The 22,288-nt window shown below is 37.0% G+C and overlaps 3 protein-coding genes across 3 annotated transcripts; 2 read left to right on the plus strand and 1 right to left on the minus strand.

Annotated features, from left to right (window-relative positions):
* Nucleotides 1–2,882: 2,882 nt before the first annotated feature.
* Nucleotides 2,883–3,311, plus strand: LOC131981369 (angiogenin-like). Its single transcript, XM_059345646.1, has one exon. It carries the CDS (start codon nt 2,883–2,885, stop codon nt 3,309–3,311), a length of 429 nt encoding a protein of 142 aa, XP_059201629.1.
* Nucleotides 3,312–7,764: 4,453 nt separating this feature from the next.
* On the plus strand, nt 7,765–14,710 carry LOC131981999 (signal-regulatory protein beta-2-like). Its single transcript, XM_059346554.1, has 6 exons — nt 7,765–7,886; nt 7,994–8,323; nt 8,539–8,895; nt 13,188–13,334; nt 13,445–13,488; nt 14,143–14,710. The coding sequence occupies exons 1-6, from the start codon at nt 7,844–7,846 to the stop codon at nt 14,278–14,280; spliced, it is 1,059 nt and encodes a 352-aa protein (XP_059202537.1). The 5' UTR covers nt 7,765–7,843; the 3' UTR covers nt 14,281–14,710.
* A 2,148-nt stretch (nt 14,711–16,858) lies between these two features.
* On the minus strand, nt 16,859–18,649 carry LOC131981370 (uncharacterized). Its single transcript, XM_059345647.1, has 4 exons — nt 18,517–18,649; nt 18,017–18,361; nt 17,691–17,933; nt 16,859–16,950 (listed from the first exon to the last, which is right to left on the minus strand). Exons 1-4 carry the CDS (start codon nt 18,557–18,559, stop codon nt 16,859–16,861), a joined length of 723 nt encoding a protein of 240 aa, XP_059201630.1. The 5' UTR covers nt 18,560–18,649.
* Between the last annotated feature and the right edge of the window lie 3,639 nt (nt 18,650–22,288).

The following is a 22,288-nucleotide window of genomic DNA, read 5'->3' on the forward strand; positions in this document are numbered from 1 at the left end:
ATTCCAGGTGCACAGTTTTAGCATAGACAAAGTCATATCAAGTCACAAAAAACGTGTGTCCATGTTTCACATACTGTCGATATGTTAGAACATCACTAAAGTGAAAGATGAGCCGAGTACTAAACAAAAAACAACTTACAAAGAATAACATTCTAGTTTGTCTGTTGACAAAAACATCAAACACTGTCCCCCTATTCAAGAAGATCAAGTGAAAAGGTTCCCTAGCGACAGAAGACAGAACTACCTGCTGTGCAGAGAGGTGTTACAAAACAATTCTTGATTGATTTGAATTTTGTGGACACAAAATGCAGTTAAACAGTTAAATTGCAAAATATTGTATTGCAATACTCACCATATCGCAAAATGCTTTAGATTGCAATAATACCGTATTGTCACTCAAGTATGGGAATAAAATCATATTGTGGGGCCTCTGATGATTCTATAAAACACCCATCCATAATGCCACATACAATTATATTTTGGACAAGAGTGTGATTTCAACTCTGTGGCAAGAGTTTAGTGAAGGCCCTTTACTGTTTAAACATAACAGGCTCAAAGCCAAGTATGTAAGAAAACGCTTTTCCCAGTTTGGTATGGAAGAACTTGACTGGCGTGCACAGATCACTGATTTAATCCCCATCATCACCTTTTGGATGTATTGGATCACTGACTGAGAGGCCTTATCACCCAACTTTAGTGCTCAACCTCAGTAACGCGTGTCTGAATGAGGCATGTCGCTGCAGCCAGCTTCAAAAATCTTGTCGGAAGCCAAAACCCAGAAGAGTGGAGTCTGTTATTGTAGCATATTAATATCCATGGTTTTGGAATGTCCTGTTCAGTAATCTGCAATGTTAAAGTGTTAATATGCACGTTGCCATACTCTGTGGTGTCATGGAATAAGCTTGAATGCAGGCTAGGACTCTGTATCTTGTCTTCACTTATATCAGCATGTCAGAAAAAAATATAAACCACAAGCAAGTTATACTGGGAAGAAATTAACTTTCTGAACTAAAAAAGGACAACATAAGAAAAGATGATGTAGTTTATGGTGATATCTTCGAGTATATTTTTAGATCCCCCGGAAGAACATTACAGTAGAACATGATAATCAAATATTTTTTTAAATACAATGGTGTTTAAAGAAGTTCTATCAAGATTAAAGTGGCATCAAGCCCATGAGTTAAAAACATTGTTACCTGTCTGTCTGTCTGTCCATCAACCAGATTACGGATAAACTACTAGCCTGAATTTTATTAAACTTGGTGGAAAGCTGAAGCATGAGCCAAGGAAAAACTCAGCAAATCACAGTGCCAGAACATTAATTCATTTTCGTGGAGTAATCTGAAAAATTAGTTCTTCATCATATTTCGTGGCTCACCTGATCCATTCCTTTACTCTTTATGTTAATACCTAAAAACCGCCAACAACGTGTTATTTAAGCCACTGAGCAAAAAATGTTACATGTAGCTTTGTGGTATTCATTTTGTTTCCACCAAACAATTTAAAGCTCATGAAGACAGCAAAATTGAAATAACATTTTCCCAACTCTGGGAATGGAAACCATCTGTGGAGCTTGTAAATGCTCCTAATCTGGTTGTTATTGATAAACTAGGAATCTGGCCTACATGGTCTACTTGTGCTTTCATGAAAAAAGATGCTGCCTGTGCCGTCATCTGTGCATGTTTGTTTATTAAGTGTGCACAGTCACTCAGAGAAGTCGCGTATTTTGTGCAAGTAACTGAAAACAGTAGACCACAAAATGAAAAAGGGAACTGGATAAGATCTAGAACAACGTATCAGTGTTAAAACAGAATACCTGCCTGCGTGTGTCTGAGTGAGAATGAGGAAGTGTCCATGCGTTGAGTGCCTGACGTGAGAAGAGAAGATAACACCTCAGAATACTTACTCATGTCAAAACTAGGTGGAGCAGCGTGTATAAAAGGGTTCAAGGGAGAGACAGACGGGGTTCTGTTCAGACTGTCTGACAGCTCTCCATACTCTGTATGATTGCCAGGGCAAGCTAATCTAGAACCCAGAGACTCTGTTGCACATTTCTGTAATCAATAAAGTGGTGATCAACTGTGAACTGAGCTGCATCCTCGTCATCCTTTCTCTCATCAAAGGACGCACGGAGTGGGTGTGTGGATTAAGGTAATTCTCTCTTATATTAATAGTTATTTGGGTCATGCTCTGTGTTAGTACCTATAACTGAGTTAAGTTAAGTACCTATTTTGGGAAGTGTGGAAGACATAAGTAGATTATTGGTACCCATAATTGTAGATTATTATCAGAGTCTGTTCTCCTCACACCCTCCTCAAATAGTAAATATGCTTTTTCTTCTGATACAACCACATATCTATAATGTTTGAGACAAAGTGTATTGACTGAGAAAAAATTGTATATTCTCTTTAAGCCACAAGAAGTAGACAAAAGTAAGGAAGAAGAAATTCTACGTTGCACCTAAAAGGTTTGTTTTTCTTTGTACTCTTATTATCCTGCTGTCAATGAGAGTGTTTATGAAGAGCTTCTGTCTCATGGCTGTGAAGTGTTCAAGCTTCACAGGTTTCGGCACATGAAAAACTAAATTCATAATGCATTGTTGTTAGCAGTATTTAACATTTTCATATTTCACAATATTTCTCTGGATTTCTACAGAGATTGTAAAGTCACAAATACTTTTTTTTCAAATCTTAGATGCAGTTATTTAATAGAAGAATATAGAGATCCTTCTACAACCACACCCTCATGAAATATATTTCCATGTGAAATTATAAATATATATATGTGGTAGATATCCTAACTACCACAAAGTACTCACCCACAGTATGCTGTCACAAATTCTCTTAACAGCATTTTCCACACATTTTCTTTACCAGGGAATCATGAGGATCCAACTGGCTTGTTTGCTGCTGCTTTTTGCTACTGTGGTCTCTCAGGATGCAAACGCTCGTTACAAAAAGTTTATAAAACAACACATCAATGGCCGAATGAGTGCTAACCAATGTGATGCAGTGATCGGAAGTAGACATATCACCAAGACCGACAGCAATGAGTGCAAAGAGACCAATACCTTCATCCGAGCCACCACCAAATTAGTCAAACCCATCTGTGGGCGTGCAGGAGAGCCATACGGTCAGTTGACCAAAAGCCTACTACCCTTCGACATTGTTGTTTGTACACTGAAAAACCAGCAGGCCAGGTATCCCAACTGTCAGTACCGGGGTCAAGCTCGCACCAGGCAGATTGCAATCAGATGTGAAAACGGTCTTCCTGTGCACTATGAGAGAGACATTGTGTCCTTTGAAAACTGATTAAATAGTAGCTGTGTACTATTCAGTCTGTTGACAATAAAATATGTTTGACAGCTTACAGTCTGTTTTTTGTGTCCGTTTTGCATTAATTGACAGGGTTGTTTAGCCACTTACAATTCGGGGTCCTTTTTTTGAGAATTGGTTGTTGTGGGCAGTGGATATTAAGGGGGAGATAGCAGGTCAACAATAAATGCCACATAAGAGTGGTGACATCATCTGAAAGCTGTGAACCTGAAGATTAATTTGAGATGTAGCTCAGCACTGTGTGTCAAGTTGTTCTGGTCAAAAATATTTAATAAATATAACTTAATTAATTATTTATTAATTGAAACCTATTTGGGTGTATAAAGGGTAATAACATTAGTGGATTCTTTCTAAAGTCCATTCCCATGTTCAACTATGTCCCATAAGTTGTTGCAGCAATTTTTGGGTTGATACCATTTGTCACACATATTTGGTGCTGAATAATGCAATTTTATTCATACAGAAATTGGATAAAAATGGTCAAAAGACCCTCCAGAATATAACATCAATATATCAAGACCTTTGGAACAACATTGAAGAATCCATGCTGTGATTTGGGTTCAAAAACTGTAGTCATTTTGGAGATTTCTGTATTTTCAGCAAATGGAGGACGAGCATCTCTGTTCTTCAAACTGCTGAGAAACCCCCTTATTGTCAATATACCTTAAATATAAAGCTGGGTCTGGTTTGTGGTTGTAAAGTTTCATGAGGCTGTGATTATCCTAGAGGTCAAAGCAGCTCATTTTATATACTGAGGTCCAGACTCAAGAAATGCCCTCACTGCAACGAACTGGCTACTACTGATGACTAACATCATCCCACATGAAGAAAACTGGACTCATTTAATCCACAAGAGTCTCAGCTTTCCAGTGATACCCAGTTCATGTGATTCAAAGCCTGTTTAGGGACCTCAGGATGCACAAATATTCAAATACAGTAGGTGGAAATGGCAAGTATGTACTACATGAGAAAAATCTGGTTTAAACTGCATGTTATCAGCTTAGGCATGTGTGTAAAGAGGAGACTTGGAACCCAGAGAGCCTATTTTCATTGAGATAGCATGACATCAGAGGTCACATGACCACTTTGAAAATCACCAAAATAGCCTAACTTTGCAGCGTCGACAACTTCCTGACATGATATCCTGACATGCTGGGGGTCTATAGATTCCTTAGATCTTCTAGTTTCATATGATACCAGTATATTCCTAAAATTGAGGAACGCCCTCCGGAAGAAAAAAATGTCGGAAATTGCAAGGTTGTATTGTATTGTAAGACATTTATAAGATAAGAGGAATGTTTACTGTACACTGGGTTCCAGTATAACCTAGAATTGAAACTGAACTGTGATCAACAAATATTTGATTCAGTTTGAATAAACCTCATTCTCTATTTGTGATAGATCACTATGAACTGATGGGACCATATTTGGTTTTATAGAGACATTAATAAAATCTAGAAGGGGACTGTCAGATTTAACAGACAAGGAAAGATAATTATTTGTAGCATTTTCTAGAAGCTCCTACTAAAACTGACACAAAAATAAGTCTGAATGGGTCAGCCTCCACAGCATGAAATGTTCCTAAATGTGGACACTGAGAGGAAAAACTGGGCTTTCAGTTCTTCTCATTTGGCAACCAAACCACTTAGTGTCTTAAATTAGTAATCATCTGTGGTAGGTAATATAGTAAATATAACAGGCACGAAGGGGAAAAAAAAGAAGAAAAAACATTCTCAACCAAAACTCCCATTGTGTAATATATAGACGTCTAAAGATATTACAACTACATGAATATTTACAGCCCAAAAAATCAACACTGAGGCAGTACAATTGTTTTGAACTGATCTGTACCAGCAGATGACAGCAGAGTAAAGAGAAAGACAGAGAAAACTATTTGTTTAATTTTCTGTCAACAAAACAGACCTCCACATTGGAAGGCCAGAAATATTTTTAAAAATCAACATGGGGGTTAAAATTTTGCACATACAAATTTAGCCTAGCCATAGAATAACAAAATGACTGAAAGCACAACAAATCCCTTCAAGTCATTATATTTGTGTATTTTATCACAGCTGGCCCTATGGGAATTTATCCGCACATCTTTTAGATTCAGTATGCGTGTTAACTATTTTACATTCAGGGCTGTGGAGGAAATCTATACTTCAATCTATATATATTTTGTGTGGTGATAATATTCCAATTAAAAGGTTTGGTGAACATTTTAGGTACCACAGGTGTAAGAGCAGATGTTGGTCTTTGAAAATGCAATGCAGTATTGAAAATAATTGATATTCAGGTTAACACCAAAGTTACCATTAGAAGGCAACTATGTCCCATAAGTTGTTGCAGCAATTTTTGGGTTGATACCATTTGTCACACATATTTGGTGCTGAATAATGCAATTTTATTCATACAGAAACTGGATAAAAATTGTCAAAAGACCCTCCAGAATACAACATAAATATAACAAGACCTTTGGAACAACATAGAAGAATCCATGCTGTGGTTTGGGTTAAAAAACTGTGGTCATTTTGGAGATTTCTGTATTTTCAGCAAATGGAGGACGAGCATCTCTGTTCTTCAAACTGCTGAGAAACCCCCTTATTGTCAATATACCTTAAATATAAAGCTGGGTCTGGTTTGTGGTTGTAAAGTTTCATGAGGCTGTGATTATCCTAGAGGTCACAGCAGCTCATTTTATATACTGAGGTCCAGACTCATGAAATGCCCTCACTGCAACGAACTGGCTACTACTGATGACTAACATCATCCCACATGAAGAAAACTGGACTCATTTAATCCACAAGAGTCTCAGCTTTCCAGTGATACCCAGTTCATGTGATTCAAAGCCTGTTTAGGGACCTCAGGATGCACAAATATTCAAATACAGTAGGTGGAAATGGCAAGTATGTACTACATGAGAAAAATGTGGTTTAAACTGCATGTTGATAACATGCAGTTTAACATGCTTAGGCATGTATGTAAAGAGGAGACTTGTGGGAACCCAGAGAGCCTATTTTCATTGAGATAGGGGTCTATAGATTCCTTAGATCTTCTAGTTTCATATGATACAAGTATATTCCTAAAATTGAGGAACGCCCTCCTGAAGAAAAAATGGCGGTAATTGTACTGTATTGTAAGACATCTTTTTGATTCAACAATTTTATCTTTTTTATATAAGTGCAAGGGAAGGCTGAAATAAAAAAAAGAGTAATAGACTGAGGAAAAATAAATTAATGACATTCCCTGCTCTCTCAAAAACCTTCACACTAGCCTTTCTCAACGTCGTCTAGACGTCTAAAGATATTACAACTACATGAATGTTTACAGTCCAATAAAATCAACACTGAGGCAGTAAAATTGTTTTGAACTGATCTGTACCAGCAGATGGCAGCAGAGTAAAGAGAAAGGCAGAGAAGACTATTTGTTTAATTTTCTGTCAACAAAACAGACCTCCACATTGGAAGGCCAGAAATATTTTTGAAAATCAACATGGGGGTTAAAATTTTGCACATACAAATTTAGCTTAGCTATAGAATAACAAAATTAGTGAAAGCACAACAAATCCCTTCAAGTCATTATATAATGTGTATTTTATCACAGCTGGCCCTATGGGAATTTATCCGCACATCTTTTAGATTCAATATGAGTGTTCACTATTTTACATTCAGGGCTGTGGAGGAAATCTATACAGCCTTTGATGCATGAAAGCTGCGTTTCAATGGATGAGGCGGGCTCCTCTGATTTTTCACCCTGTTGCTGCAATAAGTTTGAACTTTGACCTTGATTGATCCTCAACGCACAACTAATGAGATGACATCTGTTCACGATGTAACCTGACTCATGATGATTAAAAAGGTAATTCTCTGTAAATAACTTCCCCGCCTTCTCCTCTAAAGGAAGATAGTTTCAGTTTTCTTTTCTGTTAAACTGAAACTCATAAATTGACAAAGCGGGCTCCTGAATATTATCACATTTCAATGTGTAATTTTGTTTCCCAGGAGCAACTAACCAAATATTATTTGATCAAAACTAAAAATGACACCAAACAGGAGAATGTATGTTTTTTTTAATTAAAGAATTACATTTTTGTGTGGTGATATTATATTCCTCTTAAAAGGTTTGGTGAACATTTTAGATATCACAGAAGGGTGTAAGAGCAGATGTTGGTCTTTGAAAATGCAATGCAGTATTGAAAATAATTGATATTCAGGTTAAACTTTATTCTAGCCAGAGGACTGAAACTGCTGTATTTCTTTTTACACCACACACCACAGTGATGAATCATGCATTTATCATGATGTGAAATGTCAAAACCAAACTGTTTGTGATGTCATGTGCGCAGAGTTCGTGAGAATCATTTCCACTTTGGTGGTAAACTGAAAAGCCGACATGACGGCCCATAAGCTTATTTTACACTATCTCCTCCCATTTGATAGTCACATTCAGACGTATCATCCAGCAGTAGAATCTGAACAAACTACCGTCTCGAGTGGATTTACCAGAAAATGCTGATTGTAATTTATACTGCTCTCATGTTCACAATTGGACGTAAGTATGCAGACAAAATCCAGTTTCACTTCTGTTATGTTTCAGTTATTGTTGCCTTCTAATGGTAACTTTGGTGTTAACGTATCGCATTCAAATATTTTTTCCAGGTTGCTCAGACGACCAGAACATTGTGACAAAGACCGTTATTGTTGGAGAAGATGTGACTCTAACATGTAACCGCAACTCTGCATTGTCAGGAAATTTATTTTGGATCAGAGTTGTTGCTGGAAACTTCCCTGACATCTTAGGAAAGACTTATACATTTGATAATGGTCTTGTCGTGAGTACAACTCCTCGCATTACAGCAAAAAAAGAGCCTGGAACCTTTGTTCTACATATTACCAAAACAGAGCTGAGCGATGCGGCATTTTACTACTGTGAACTGTTGGTTGAACTACAGACAACATTTCTGAATAAAACCATCCTGAAAGTTAAAGGTAAACGAAACAATATTCACCATTTGCTTTGCAACATCAGTGTTGAACAATGTGCTATTGTCTCATATTCAATACTATAATGTGTCTTTGGCGAAAAAACTATCTTTTTAGGAAAATTTTGGCTTGATTTATGATTTTAAAGTACTTCTGCTGACCATAAATTCTTGTAATGCAGTCTATATAATGGAATTACGTAAATATCCTCATTATTGCAGAACCAGAACCTGATATTACTGCCGTCACTCAAGACTTCCTATCTGATCCAGTCCGTCCAGGAGACTCAGTGACTCTACAGTGTTCAGTCTTCTCTGACTCTGAGCACAGAACCTGTCCAGGAGGACACAGTGTGTTCTGGTTCAGAGCCAGATCAGATGAAACTCATCCCAGAGTCATTTACGCTCATGGAAACAGTGATGAGAAATGTGAAAGGAGTCCTGATGCAGGATTTCCACAAAAATGTATTTACAACTTCTCAAAGAGCGTCAGCTCCTCTGATGCTGGGACTTATTACTGTGCTGTAGCCACATGTGGAGAGATATTACTTGGAAATGGAACAAAATTGGACATTGAAGGTAACCATCATTTTGTATATTTAATCTATTAGAAGCCGAGCGAAATCCTTAAAGATCAGCTTTTAAATTTAAAAATTACACCTTGTGAACTTTTTATATTTGTGATTTTCTTAATATTTCAGCCTCCACCAGTTCATTCGGAGATTGTCAGAGGGCCAATACAATTCTGTGGCTGTTGTGTGTGGCTATAAGTTTGATAGTTATAGCCTTACTGTTTTACACCATCAAGACAAACAAGTGCAATAATTTAAATGGTAATAAAACGTCACTTTAACACACTTTTATTGAGTTAATTATACTCAATATGCTTTAGTGCGGTCTTTCTTGATCAATCCATCTTTCATTTTCAAAATAATTTGAAATCCTGTCCTTTCTTACTGTCTTACTTGTCATGTTGTAATCCAGCTGCTGGTCTGCAAACAAATGCTGCAACAACCACTGATGATCAACAAAGTCAGCAAGTGAGCCATTTTCAATATAAAATGTTAACTTGGTACATTTATGTTGATATCTCTCATTTAATAAAGTTTTTCCATTTATTTCTACAGATAGATGAAGACTCTTTGGTTTATGTTGTGCCAAACTTTATCAGAGGGAAACCTGGCAGAAGTTTAAGGAGAGATGCAAATTCAGTTGAGGGAGAGAGCATCTACGCTGATGTCAGGGTTTTGGGATAGGAACAGCAATAAATACACACCGAAGGTGATAATTGATGTTTGTTTAATGCTTGTATGGTGCACCATGTGGCACATATTTAGCATCATATGTCAATTCATATGGCAAATGTTTTCAGCCACTGCTTATATTTTGACTAGATCTCTATCTTTTGACTTTTTAAAATTTCTGGTTGTTTTTTTACAGTTTAAGTCAGCAAAGACATATTTTAGGCCCACTGATGGGCTTTTTTACAAGGTTAGTGTTAAGTCTTTCCTATACTACATGTCTTTTTATTTAAAGAAAGTTTAAGCTCTTATGTGGAAAATGTATATTCAAGCTTGTTTGTGTCACAAATCTCAAAATGACAAATAACTGATAAATGTGATTAAAGACCCAATTCTAGTGATTTACTTGAATATTTCCATTTCATTGTACTGTACTTAATACCTCCACTTCACTACATTTCATAGGCAAATATTCTCCAACACAAAGTATAATTCAACTAAAATTTGCTCCACCTTTGCCCACTGCAATATTTTGTTAAAACACATTTTACTGTTTTTTTAAAGCATAAAACATATCATCAGTGTAAACAAACAACCATGCATACATAGATTAGGTCCAGGAGATACATTCTGAATAAAAAATACTTTTGCACTTTTGCCTAAATACAGTTTTGAATGTATTGTACCTAGTATTTCTACACCCTGATATTGCTGCTTTTACTGAGGTAAAAGTGCTGTGTACTTTGTCCGCCACTGCAGAAGTCACTACAATTTCTGAAATAGCCACAGGGGCTTTCACACCAAATCAGTTTCATGTGGTTCAATTAAACGCTGATGTATCGAGTGAGCTCTTATATGTACATACACCATAATATAGTTCAGTTCAGTGCCTTAAGAAATGAATCATTTTTTTAATCTATTGTTTATTTCTATCCAGTCCCTTAATGGCAGGATAACATTCCCATTAAGTCCTGATACCTAAACCACAGAAAAGGTCCTCACCCTCACCTGCTACTTTTATGGTTTAGGGTTAAGTTTTAGGCTACTAAAACTTGGTCAAAGTTGGGTAAAGTTTATGGTTATGTTGAAAAAAACATCGATTCTTGGGAGGAAACAGGACAGAAAAAATAAACTCTCCTTTAAAAATCACTCTGTGGCCACCCATAGACCCCAATAATCACTAAGTTATCTGCTATAAGTACAACATGGTACTTTCGCCTGTCATGATTTGCAAAACCACAAGAGGGCACTTGTCAGAAATTAGTAACCCTTACAGAGAAGGTAAAACATTTCTTGTGTCCTGTGGGGGTCCAGTTTATTTAGGCTGCTTAGAAAGTCGTCGTATAACTCTGTTGCAGAAAAAACAAAACCACTACAGTCAGACATTCTGAATAGAAAAGTGTCAGTCCACTTCAGAGACAAATCTAATGCAGGTTTTGTGTTGGGATGGCAAAATGGTTCAACCACAGGATCATGAGGCAGTTGGTGTGTGACCTTTTGGCACAGAAACTTAACAAACTGGACTGATGTAATTTGTCTGTTGCTTGTGGTTGCTTAAGATGGCTACATTTGGTGACATGATGGTAATACTAAGTGTGAGTGCTTCCTCCAATTCTCAGAAAGTGAAAATGCTTTCAAACAAAGTTTTGTTTTTTCGGGCGTGTTCTTCTTTCTATGTACAACCACTTCCTAACTTAACTTCTAGTTGAAAATAATGAAGTGGAAGTGCTGGTGGACCTTTGTAACATGTTATAAAAACTAACTTTAGAGGGGAAATCGCCTTTAATAGCTTAGTTTTATACAAACGTATACTGCAGTTTGGCATTTTCCTCTTCTATTCAAACAGACCACAAAACCCCAAAAGTCTGTGACAGGAAATGCACTTTTGAAACCTCTCGTCTATGACAGTCTGACCAATCACCATCATCTTATATCATCACCTTTTGCTCCCCGACAAACCAGCAAAGGTCCGAGCAAGAGACAACATCAGGATGATCCTTTTATGCATTACACTGCTTCTTCTTTATCGTGGATGTAAGTGCTATCTTGTTCTGGCTATAAAGTGTGTTTTATGTTTTTGCTGAGCATAAAAAAAGGTTACAAAGTCAAAGTAACGTTATATTTTTAGCTGTAGGTTCATAAGTAAATGTATCAAATGCATGTAATACTTAGATCGTTCCATCTTCATTTTGCAATACTATATAATACATATGGGTTATGATAATTCTGTAATAACAACTATACACTCTCCTTGTCTTTTAAAACAGGTGCACTGATTTCAGTGACTACAGCTCAACTTGGTGAAGCTGCAACCTTCACATGTGATTTCGATGATTCAGGGTATAGCAATACCCGCGTCAAGTGGTACAAACAAAGTATTGGTGAATCTCTTTCATTAATTACTACACTGATGAAAGGCACGGCAAGCCCCTCATTTGAACAAGGGTTTTCTTCCTCACGATTTGATGCGAACCATAGCAATACCCTGAGCACTCTGACTATTATGAGGACAATCGAAGACGATGAGGCAATGTATCACTGTGCAGTCACTACCTGGAGTAAGGATCACTGGCGTGGCAAATTCTTGTCTTTAAAAGGTAATAAATGTCTGTATTATGAGTAATGTGTGGAATCGCAAATATCAGATGTGTTTGGTGTTGTAAGGCTTTCACAAAGTTTATTATGACATTTTGGATGGATGATCAATCTGCATATTAAATTACATGATACAGACAATTTTTGACAAATTCCACTCTTTTTGTATTTCTGCAGGAAACACTGACAGGACCAGAGATAATACTGTTGTTCAGTCGTCGACAGTGTCTGATCCAGTTCGTCCAGGAGACGCCGTCACTCTCAAGTGTTCATTCCTTTCCGTGTCTGAGAAGAAGTCCTGTGCGGATGATCACAGTGTCTACTTGTTTGGATTACCATCAGATAAATCTCAACCAAATGTCATCTACACTAATGGAAGAGGACACGATGAATGTGATGAGAAATCTGGCACTCAGAAAAGTTGTGTTTATAGCTTCTCCAAGTACATCAGCTCCTCTGATGCTGGGACTTACTATTGTGCTGTGGCCACATGTGGACAGATATTGTTTGGAAATGGAACAACCCTGAACATTGAAGGTAACTGATAATTACTAAGTACTTTTAAGCTTGTAAAAATCATCTTATTCCTCAGTGTTTGACTCTAGGAATATATTTTATATCACCTTGTTTCAGTTCTGTGTTCTGTTTTAAAGACTACACGTCTTTATGGCTGCACCAAATATTTCCATTAAATGTATTACATTTAATGGAAATAATTATATTTCTTGAGAAATGATTACACACATTTTGCACATATTTCTCGCATCATAGTTGGCTCCTGTCTCAATGATAGGAAGGATAGATAATGAAGTTCTGCAAGTGTTATCAATGTTTTTACAACATAAGGTTTATGACCAAGCCGACATGAGGCCAGTGTGATTTAATAGATTAATAGGGACATTTAAGTGTTGATTGGTTATAAGTTAAATAAAACTCATTCAGATCAAGAAAATACTTGTAAAAAGTAAAGTCCTTTTTTTTAGAATGACATGTGTTTTCCTTTTTACTTATTGTGTGTTCCTTTTCATGTTTTAGGAACTGGCATGGGGTCCTTTGGTGTTTTACAGGAGGATAATGTGTTTCTGGTCCTGCTCTCCGTCCTATTGGCTATAAGTGTGATTGTTATAGCCATCCTCACTTATGCGATAAAGAAAAACAAGTGTGATCATTGCAATGATAAAGGTATAAGTAGTTACCACATTACATCACACATTATGTAGGCCTGTATCATCTCTTTTGTGACATAATCAGTACATCCTTATTTATTTGTTTTTTGTTTTTTTATATTGTAGCTTCTGTTTCCCTGCAAGAAACTGTTGCAAAAAGGAATTTAAAGGTAAGATCAACTTTTTAAAAAATTATACTTTCCTCTCCCAAAATACAACCCAGTGAGTCATTTGACCTGCAGCTTATTAAGACCCATATATACGTTCACATCTACTCATATTTAGGAGGCCAAGGTGGATGTGATTATTATTTGATAGTTGCTATCTGACCGCAAGCTTGACCACCTGGGGATAGCTTGTGCATAAGGCAAGGCAAGGCAAGTTTATTTGTATAGCACAATTCAACACAAGGTAATTCAAAGTGCTTTACATAAACATTAAAAAAAGAAAGACACAATTGAAAACAGCAAGCTAGCGTAGCTATATCACATTTTACATCAACATTACTTCTTCCTTTGTGGTACTTATGTCCATTTATTTATCTTTTCCTGAGCCTAAACACGTACTTTTCCCTCACCTCATAACAAGAAGTATATTTTTTGCTAAATGAAACCGTAACATTAAGGACTTGTTAAAGTCAACCATTACAGCACAATATAACAAGGTGTTTTTTTGCACATGCTTATTTAGGAAATGCTCCTGTGGGTCGTTATTGAGGGGGGTAACAAACAGCCTGTGTGGTCTTATGGTTTGGAAGACTTTTGGATGCATCTTAGTATTCAATTCAATTAATCTCAAATAATTTACTTTTCAAATTTCCTTAGAGAGATGAAGACGCATGGATGTATTCTGCCGTTGTCTTTACCATGATGAAAACCGGCAGTGGTGGAAAGAGAGATGCAAAAGCGAGAAGCGAAAGAGAGAGGATCTATGCTGCTGTCAAGGCTTTTGGGTTAGATTAACATGTTGACTGGATCATGGACATCAGTTAATACCATGTGTAATAGTTGATCGTTGATCGTTTTTTTTAAAAGCTATTATTATATGTGACAAATATTATTAAAACAATGCATTTTGTTCCATTGAGGAAAGTTGGACTTAAAATGTTGTGCAACTATATTAAGTAAAGGCATTTCCTTCATCTATGGCTGCTGCTGTCATGCTGATACTTTGATTTCATGCACATTTCCTGTCTGTCTCAACTGAGTTCTTATTAGCATTAGCATTATCCTTTGAATCTGAATTATTTTTTAATCAGAGCATTCTAAATATGATGTGGGATGAATTCACTGTGTAATGTGACCATGTGATTTAAGTCCCACCTGATGATTTTTTCCATCATTAGCAATAATTGTTATAATAATAGTTAAGGTGCTGGTTAGTGAAATGTATGACAGGAAATGCTACTGCAGTCACAATGAAAGAACAAAAGTTAGGCCCCTGGCATCAGCATGCAGCTATCTTTCTCTAGAAACACAGACCACAACGCAGGAAGCCTTATATTCAGTCAGTGTGGAGGTATAAAGAAGGTGTGAAGGGTTAATGTCACTTTTTTTTCCCTTTTGTGGATGTTGTTTGACCACTTGAAGTGTCAGTTCTTGCTGACGCTGGCATGAAAATCAGCAAAAGATGTTCTGCAGTGTGTGAATGCCACACAACACATTATGTAAAAAGCCATATTTAACAGATCCTCATGTGTGTTTTTCCAACAATTTTTAATGGTAAATACCATAAAAGTTAGATAGTGGTGGTATCACACTCATTTAAGTGTGATAAGCCGGTAGGGGACACTGAAAAAACTGGTTTTCAACACAAAATCTGCATTATTATCATTTTGATGAAAAAGTTGGAGAGTAGATTAGGTAGTATGTATCAAATTCCAAAAAAAGTGAGACATGTATACAATTTATGTTAAAACTGAAACTGATTTTTTGGAAACTGAGTTGTACAAGAATTAACAATAAATGAACAAAAAACTGCTACAATAAGAGCAAGAATAATCGTTTCATTTATTCCCCTAAAATAGTTTTACTTCACACACCAACATCTCAATCCCCATATGATGTACAGCTGTTACTTAAATTGAGAGCTATAAAGTACAGTTTTTAAAACAATCTTTAATTTTATTAATGTTTCTTTCTTGATTGTTAGAAAAATACTATTTCAGAAGACATCTTGTCTTACACAACAAGCGAAGCCACACGTAGAAGCTACACTAACAGACTAAAGCTGTGGCGGGCCATTTCTCAGCCTTTGACCGACCACCAAGGCTGTTTACTCAGAAGAGGCCTGATTAGGGGCTTCGACAGGATATGCAGTGAGGTTAGAGGTGCAAGAAGGGAAGTGCTTTTAGTTTAAGCAGTGAACTGATTGTTTTAGTTTTATGTTTTTGTATATGCATCCATTTTAAATGTAACCACTGTCTAGAAAGTCCATATGCATGTTATTTGTTTAATGCCAAATATATCCACGTATTTACCACCCATCTTTTTCAATTCAGTCTTAATTAACGGCACATGGAGGCTACAGTGCTATTATAAGTAAAGAAGTCATGCAACACACTCCACTTTGATGTCACATTAAACAGCAATTTGCACTTACATGCTTAGAAATTAATTTACACTTACATCAGCTGCGTTTTTTTCTGTACATTTGGCTTCACAAGGTGATGCACACTTACAGGAATATACTGTTGATTTGCTTACTCTCTTCCAAGCCCATCGTCATGTCTGTTCGTTTAATCTGGAGCTGGAAAGGGGAGGCAATTAGTTTATTTTAGCATAAAGACTACAAATGGGGAGAAACTGCTAGCCTAAACTACACCTTCTAACACAGAGAAAGTGTGTGCTGTTTAAGCAGGAATCAAAGAAATGAGACAGAATGTGATAATTAGTGAACTACAGAGTTTAATGTTATTCAAAATGGAATATGACATGTTTTATACAAATAAATCGATTAGTGAATGATGATTTACACTTGCAAAAAGGGCTCCTTCTGATTAACCAGATAAAAAAGTGAATAAGTCCTGAAAGCCACACTTACTCAGTTTGTATGAAGCAAACACACATCTTAATTTTATGTTGACATTTAATTTTATTTAAATTTCTCAAAAATTACAGTTGAAGATTTTTTGACATTATCCTTTTTCAACAAATATCCATTTGTATTTTTTCGACAGCAACATTAGCAAACACAAGCGAAGCCGTACAGGCATTGAATCAGCTGATTATCCAGCGTTACCCGTAATACCTTCTCCTTGTAAACACGCAGAAATAAACACTCTGAGCAGCACTGCTCATGTGGGCTGTGTTATTCTAATCTGTTAACAACAAAATGAAAGGCAAGAGATTCTGCAACGTGGAAGGTGGTGGTCTTGGTGTTAATCGTTGCTGCTGTCTCCGTATTTTCTTCCTCTTCTTGTTTTCCAGGTCAGCACCTCTGCGTCACAATCCTAAAAAATATCAGTTTTTAACAGATTTTTTTTTAATGAACAAATGATTCTCTTACGTATTTAATATTTGCCGCATACTAAACTTGCCTTCAGTTTCTTGAGCAAATAAGGATGGTAATCACAATCACACAGAGAGCCAACAACGACCCGAGGATGATGACAACTGGGTCCCACTGTTGTCCTGAAATGTAAAAAAATATGAGCAGACATTTAACTGTTTATCTCTTTGATTTTCCCTTCATGACCTTCATGTGGCCCTTTGGTAAATGGCTTAAATCCTGCTGAAGATATTCAGTTTATAAAGAGCATGAAACAGTAGAGATGAGTCTTTGATTTGATAAGCAATGAGTTCAGACCTCTAGATTTATTCAACTTTTTTCAGGTTTCGAAGTCTGAATGTTTCAGGGTACAAGTGCACAGGGAACAATTGTAAGATGATTTTTCCAATATAGGTTTATGAAGAGTAATAAGATGTTTTGATAAGAAATTACACATTAACTTGTTAAGAATTTCCTTGAAGATTGATGTGATGATTAATGTTTTTGAATCAATACATGATACAATTATTTAAAAATCTAGGACCTTATTTTTTTGGCCATTTCTATCAATTTAATTAAAACTGTTCTTACTACATTTATACATCTCTGAACATGGCACATGCCAAGATACTCGAGTGAACATAAATGAGTATAAATATTTATCAATAACTTTCTTTTTCTCTTCCAGATATGTTTACAGCCTGCTGGATCGTCTATCTCACCAGTTACGATGGTGAGTACCAAGTTGTATGATAGTTGAACTGATAATCAGGCAATTAGAAACATTTTCAAATAAGAGTTTCTTGCAAATTATGTGCAATACAATTATTTTTAAAAAACAACATAAAAAAAGGATGATGTTAATACAGCTGTAAATACATACTTGTCTGGGCTTTAGTTCCTTCACCAAACATAATCTCTCCACATGCCACCACAGCGCAGTAGTAATTCCCAGCATCAGAGGCGTGTCTGTGTTCACCTGCACAGTCATCGTTGTTTTCTTTGTTCTTGGAGAGAAGGGAACACTGGAGACTCACTGAGTCGCCCGGCTGGACCGACTCAATCTCAGAACTTTGTTTCACGTAGAAAGATTTCTGCTGATTAGATTTCTGCTGATTTTTATGATCTGTGTGATTCACAAAAAACTACGAATTAACTCATGGGTATTTAAGGTATTGCAGCAAAAATACTGAGATTAAAATACTTTACCATCCACAGACAAAAATATGCCGTTAAGAAATTTCATTGTGTATGCAGATCCTGCTTGGCAGAAATATGTCGCTTCATCTTCTTTGCTCACATTTTTGATGTTAAGAAGACACTGAGTGCTCTCTTTTTTTAATGTGAATCTTGAGTTGTTAAATTGTCCTTCGAGGGATATTTTGCCAAAAGTTCCTGCTCCAACTGTTTGGAGCATATATCCACACTTCAGCTTATACCAGTAAAACAAAGCGTCTTGATCCCCAAGGATTGCACATGACAGAGTCAAACTGTCACCGAGTTGAACCACAGTCGAAGGGAGCTGCTGAGGAAGCTTTAAAGTCTGAATCTGAGCTGAAGAAAAGAGACAAAACAGGGTTACAGGTCAAAAACAATGAAAACAATTACACATAAATAGTTTGTCTAAACTTTTGTTTGGCCTAATATGTTTTTGCCATATTTTACTCATTTTTTGTAAAAGCTTCTTAAAGTATAGGAAGTGCACTTACACACTGTGCTCAGAAAAATCAGGGCAGTCAGTCTTCCAATCATTGTGGTACGCAGCCTCGCTCTTGCACAACTGATGTCTTCACACCGAAATGAGAGATGCAGTAATCTTACTCACCGGATGTAGACATTTGGTATAAGCCTGCCATTGGCCATATATATATTTTTTTACAACTGCGATTGGTTTAAAGAAATAAAAAGAAGCCAGAGCTTTTTTCCCACTGTGGCAGAATGATAATGGCTGCAGCCAGACCATTCTCCAGCACTGACACAGACACTAGACACGGAGTGATCAAGGTTTATAAAGTATCATCATAGTGGCAGACTCAGGCTGGTTTATTGCATGTATGAGTCTTTATGGCATTGTATCGCTTCTTCTTCATGTTAAGGCCACACTGCAGGAAAATGTATCATATTGTCTCCATATAAAGGCACCCTAGAGAGCACTTCTTCACATTTTCTTTCCTGGAACGGCACTAAATCATGTTTTCTCCACTGGAAGGGCACCCAAGAGGGCATTTTATCATGTGTTATTTAAATGCAGGCAATTAAAACATGGCACTAAATTTACCCAACCTTTATCACCTTTCTTTTGTATTAAAAATCAGATGCGTTTGTATTTGTATTTTTTTAATTGTTAGACTAACAGCACTGCATTGGAGGTACAGAATTAGTACCAATGACTTATCCATCCTAATTACACTCAGTTTATCAGGAATAACAATAAAAATGAAATACTATCTTTCTAAAAATATAAAATATAACAACTAATTGGAAGGAAAGGACAAGTTGTAGCCACCACAGACTCTTTTACTTTTTTTTGCACATTAATTCTCTACGCTGTGAACTATAAAACATGGATGTAGTCTCCATGACATCACCCATAGGATCCATTAGAAGCCATCGGAGGTTCCTGCTCAGTGTGGCCGTGCCTGACACCCAGCTAAATATATTTTAAATATCTAAATATGGGAAAAGAGCGGCTGTGAGTGAGCTGAGGCAGAACGAACAAACCCACCTGTCACTCAGAGCCCTTTCCATAACTGTAAACCTTATAATAGAATAAAGAGAATCAAGTTTATATATATATATATAAATCTCCCCTGGTACAGTCATGAAGGGGGAAATTTGCTATCGAAACAAAAGTTTGGAATTTTAGCATTGGAGTCTGCCTCAAGTGGCCATTTGAGGAACTACAGTTTTTGGCTTCATTTTTCAGTCTTGGAGGTTGCTGCTTGGGTGCAACATGAGTTTTCATCTGCACTTGTTAGCAGGTTTGTTTACAACCACAGCCATTCTGACTTTTTTTTAAAGAGACTGTTTTTTGCATTACTGGCTAATACAAGGCACCATGTAAAGCACTGATGTGTACAGGCAGAAGAGCAACAAATGTCACAAAGTCACCAGGAGAGACTTTTTTTGTGTTTTGCAGTGTACTGATTTATCCTTAACACTAATCACCTTCCAAATAGATAAGGCGCTGGCTGGACTACCTTGTTCCCCCATTACCTGCAGTCAAGGAGGAGTAAAAGACTGCCCGTACAGCTTTGGAACCCCTGGTAAAGACTCTTTTAAAATACTGTGCCCCTTCATCACCCCCAGCATTTATTACTGTTTTTAAAAAACCTGCCTGTGTAAGTAAACTGCCTTAAGTGATCTCTGACTCTGTGTACTTGTGTAACCAGAGAACAAAGAAACCTGTGACACAAAGAAAAAAAAACTTCTCATCACATCACTTTAAAGATTTGCATAACGAGAATTTATTGTTGGCATTTTCTTGTCCTTATTTAAAGGATTTTGCTAGAAAAGTTTAATAGAAAAGTTCTGACTGGGTTTGTTTGATTTAGTTTAATCAGGATTTGTATCTGGCATGTCAGGACTATTTGTTTGCTATCAATACTGGACTGTTCTACCGGACAAGAGTTAGATCTGATGCAGTTTGGGACAGTAACAAATTACATTGTAGCTTTTTATGTTGTGATTACATTTCTGACACTACTGTTGTTCTAGTCTTACAGCACAGCTGCATTAAAAAGAACTAGCAAAGTCACATGCAACAGCTACACTGACAGACATAAGCTGTGGTGGGCCATTTCTCAGTCTTTGACCAACCACTGAAGCTGTTTACTCAGAATAAACCTGCCTGTGGGTGTCAACAGGATATGCAGTGAGGTTGGAGGTCTAAGAAGGGAAGTGCTACTTGAGGCGGAAAGATAATTGTAGTTATCCCAGATTGGAACCCGATTGTTTTCATTGTACCTGTTGTTGTTTTTTGTTGTTTTTTAGCTTATTACACCAATGCTTAATGTTACAGATTTTTCAAATGTATTTTATAACACACCATGTGCTACACGCACCGTGCACTGCACTTCAAAGGAAAGGGGAAGAGGGGGCTTTCTTTTGCCACCAAGTTCACCACACATGTTCCCATCTGCCCTGCAGACATAGCAGCTGCCTCTGAGAACACATTAACCAAAGATCAGTTTCACTCTCATCATAGCTTTGCATCAGTAGAAACATGGATATACTGCACCTTCACCAAGATCTGTGTTCGACCTGTAAATGTGTAGCACTCCTTTCTCTCAACAACATTAACCACAGAAAAATACATGACTGAAATACTGCGTCACTGACTTGGTTTGTATGACCTTCCTGCTCATTAAAGTTTTGCTAACTGCATACCCCCCTACATTCTACCTCGAAAGACGAAGAACCAGAAGGGGTTTTGAAATCACACCTTATTTTGGCAGCCCAACCACAACTATGCTCAACTTTCCATGCGTCATTTGTTTGTTAGCGGTAATTGTTGATGCATAGCGGTGCACAAAAACTCACTAGAAAATACAAAGCAGCATACAAATTTATTTATTTTAAGTCTTTTATGGTTGTTTTTTTCCCAAGGTTATTTAACTGTACAGTGTATTGAATATGAAACTCTGAATTGTACAAGACACTGTCAACATAGTGGACGGTGTAACAGTCCTCCCCACCCTGTCTGCTGTACTCTTCCTGCTGATGTTTTTCACTACAGATGACTGACAGACAGAGTGGGCGAGTCATTACTGTTGATGTGCGGCATTTTAGTTTGTCCTGGGTTCTTTAAGATGTCCACTCTGGCTTTCTTCTGATCCAATGTCATAATCTGTCTTTCTTTTTTTCAAAAAAACGAATGTGATGAATTAAAACTAATTCCATCCCAGGCATGGCTGTTGGATTTGTCATAAAAAAACATAGTTTTTATAAATATATGACATGAGTTAATGAACAGGAAAAGGTGTATAGATTGTATCTTCGGTTTTCGAGTCATCTGGTTTTCACCTACAGGTGGCAGTGATGTGAAGATGATTTGTAGCACTGTTCAGTGCTGTAAAGTTTTAATACACAGACAATGAATGTGAAAGACCACAGAAGACACAAGAGCAGGTTAATGCTAACTAACATAATGCAACTAGAAAATTTCCTCTGGGGAAATTCTGAAAGGGCCACGGGGGCTTCTGCCGGTGTGTGTACACTATGATGAGATTCTTCAGAGATTTCAAACTATGCCCTTTAACCTCAAAGTATGTGTGTGTGTGTGGCAGTGGCATATGTCTGTGCGTGCGTGTGTGGCAGTGGCATGTGGCATGTGTGCGTGCGTGTGAGTGTGTGTGTGTGTGGCAGTGGCATGTGTGCGTGCGTGTGTGGCAGTGGCATATGTGTATGAGGGGTATTTTATGCCAGCACACTATACTTAAACGCCTAGAATGCGTCGCCTGTGCCAGCATAAAGTCTGGT

Source organism: Centropristis striata, chromosome 12 (genome assembly GCF_030273125.1).
Source record: "Centropristis striata isolate RG_2023a ecotype Rhode Island chromosome 12, C.striata_1.0, whole genome shotgun sequence".
NCBI lineage: Eukaryota > Metazoa > Chordata > Actinopteri > Perciformes > Serranidae > Centropristis > Centropristis striata.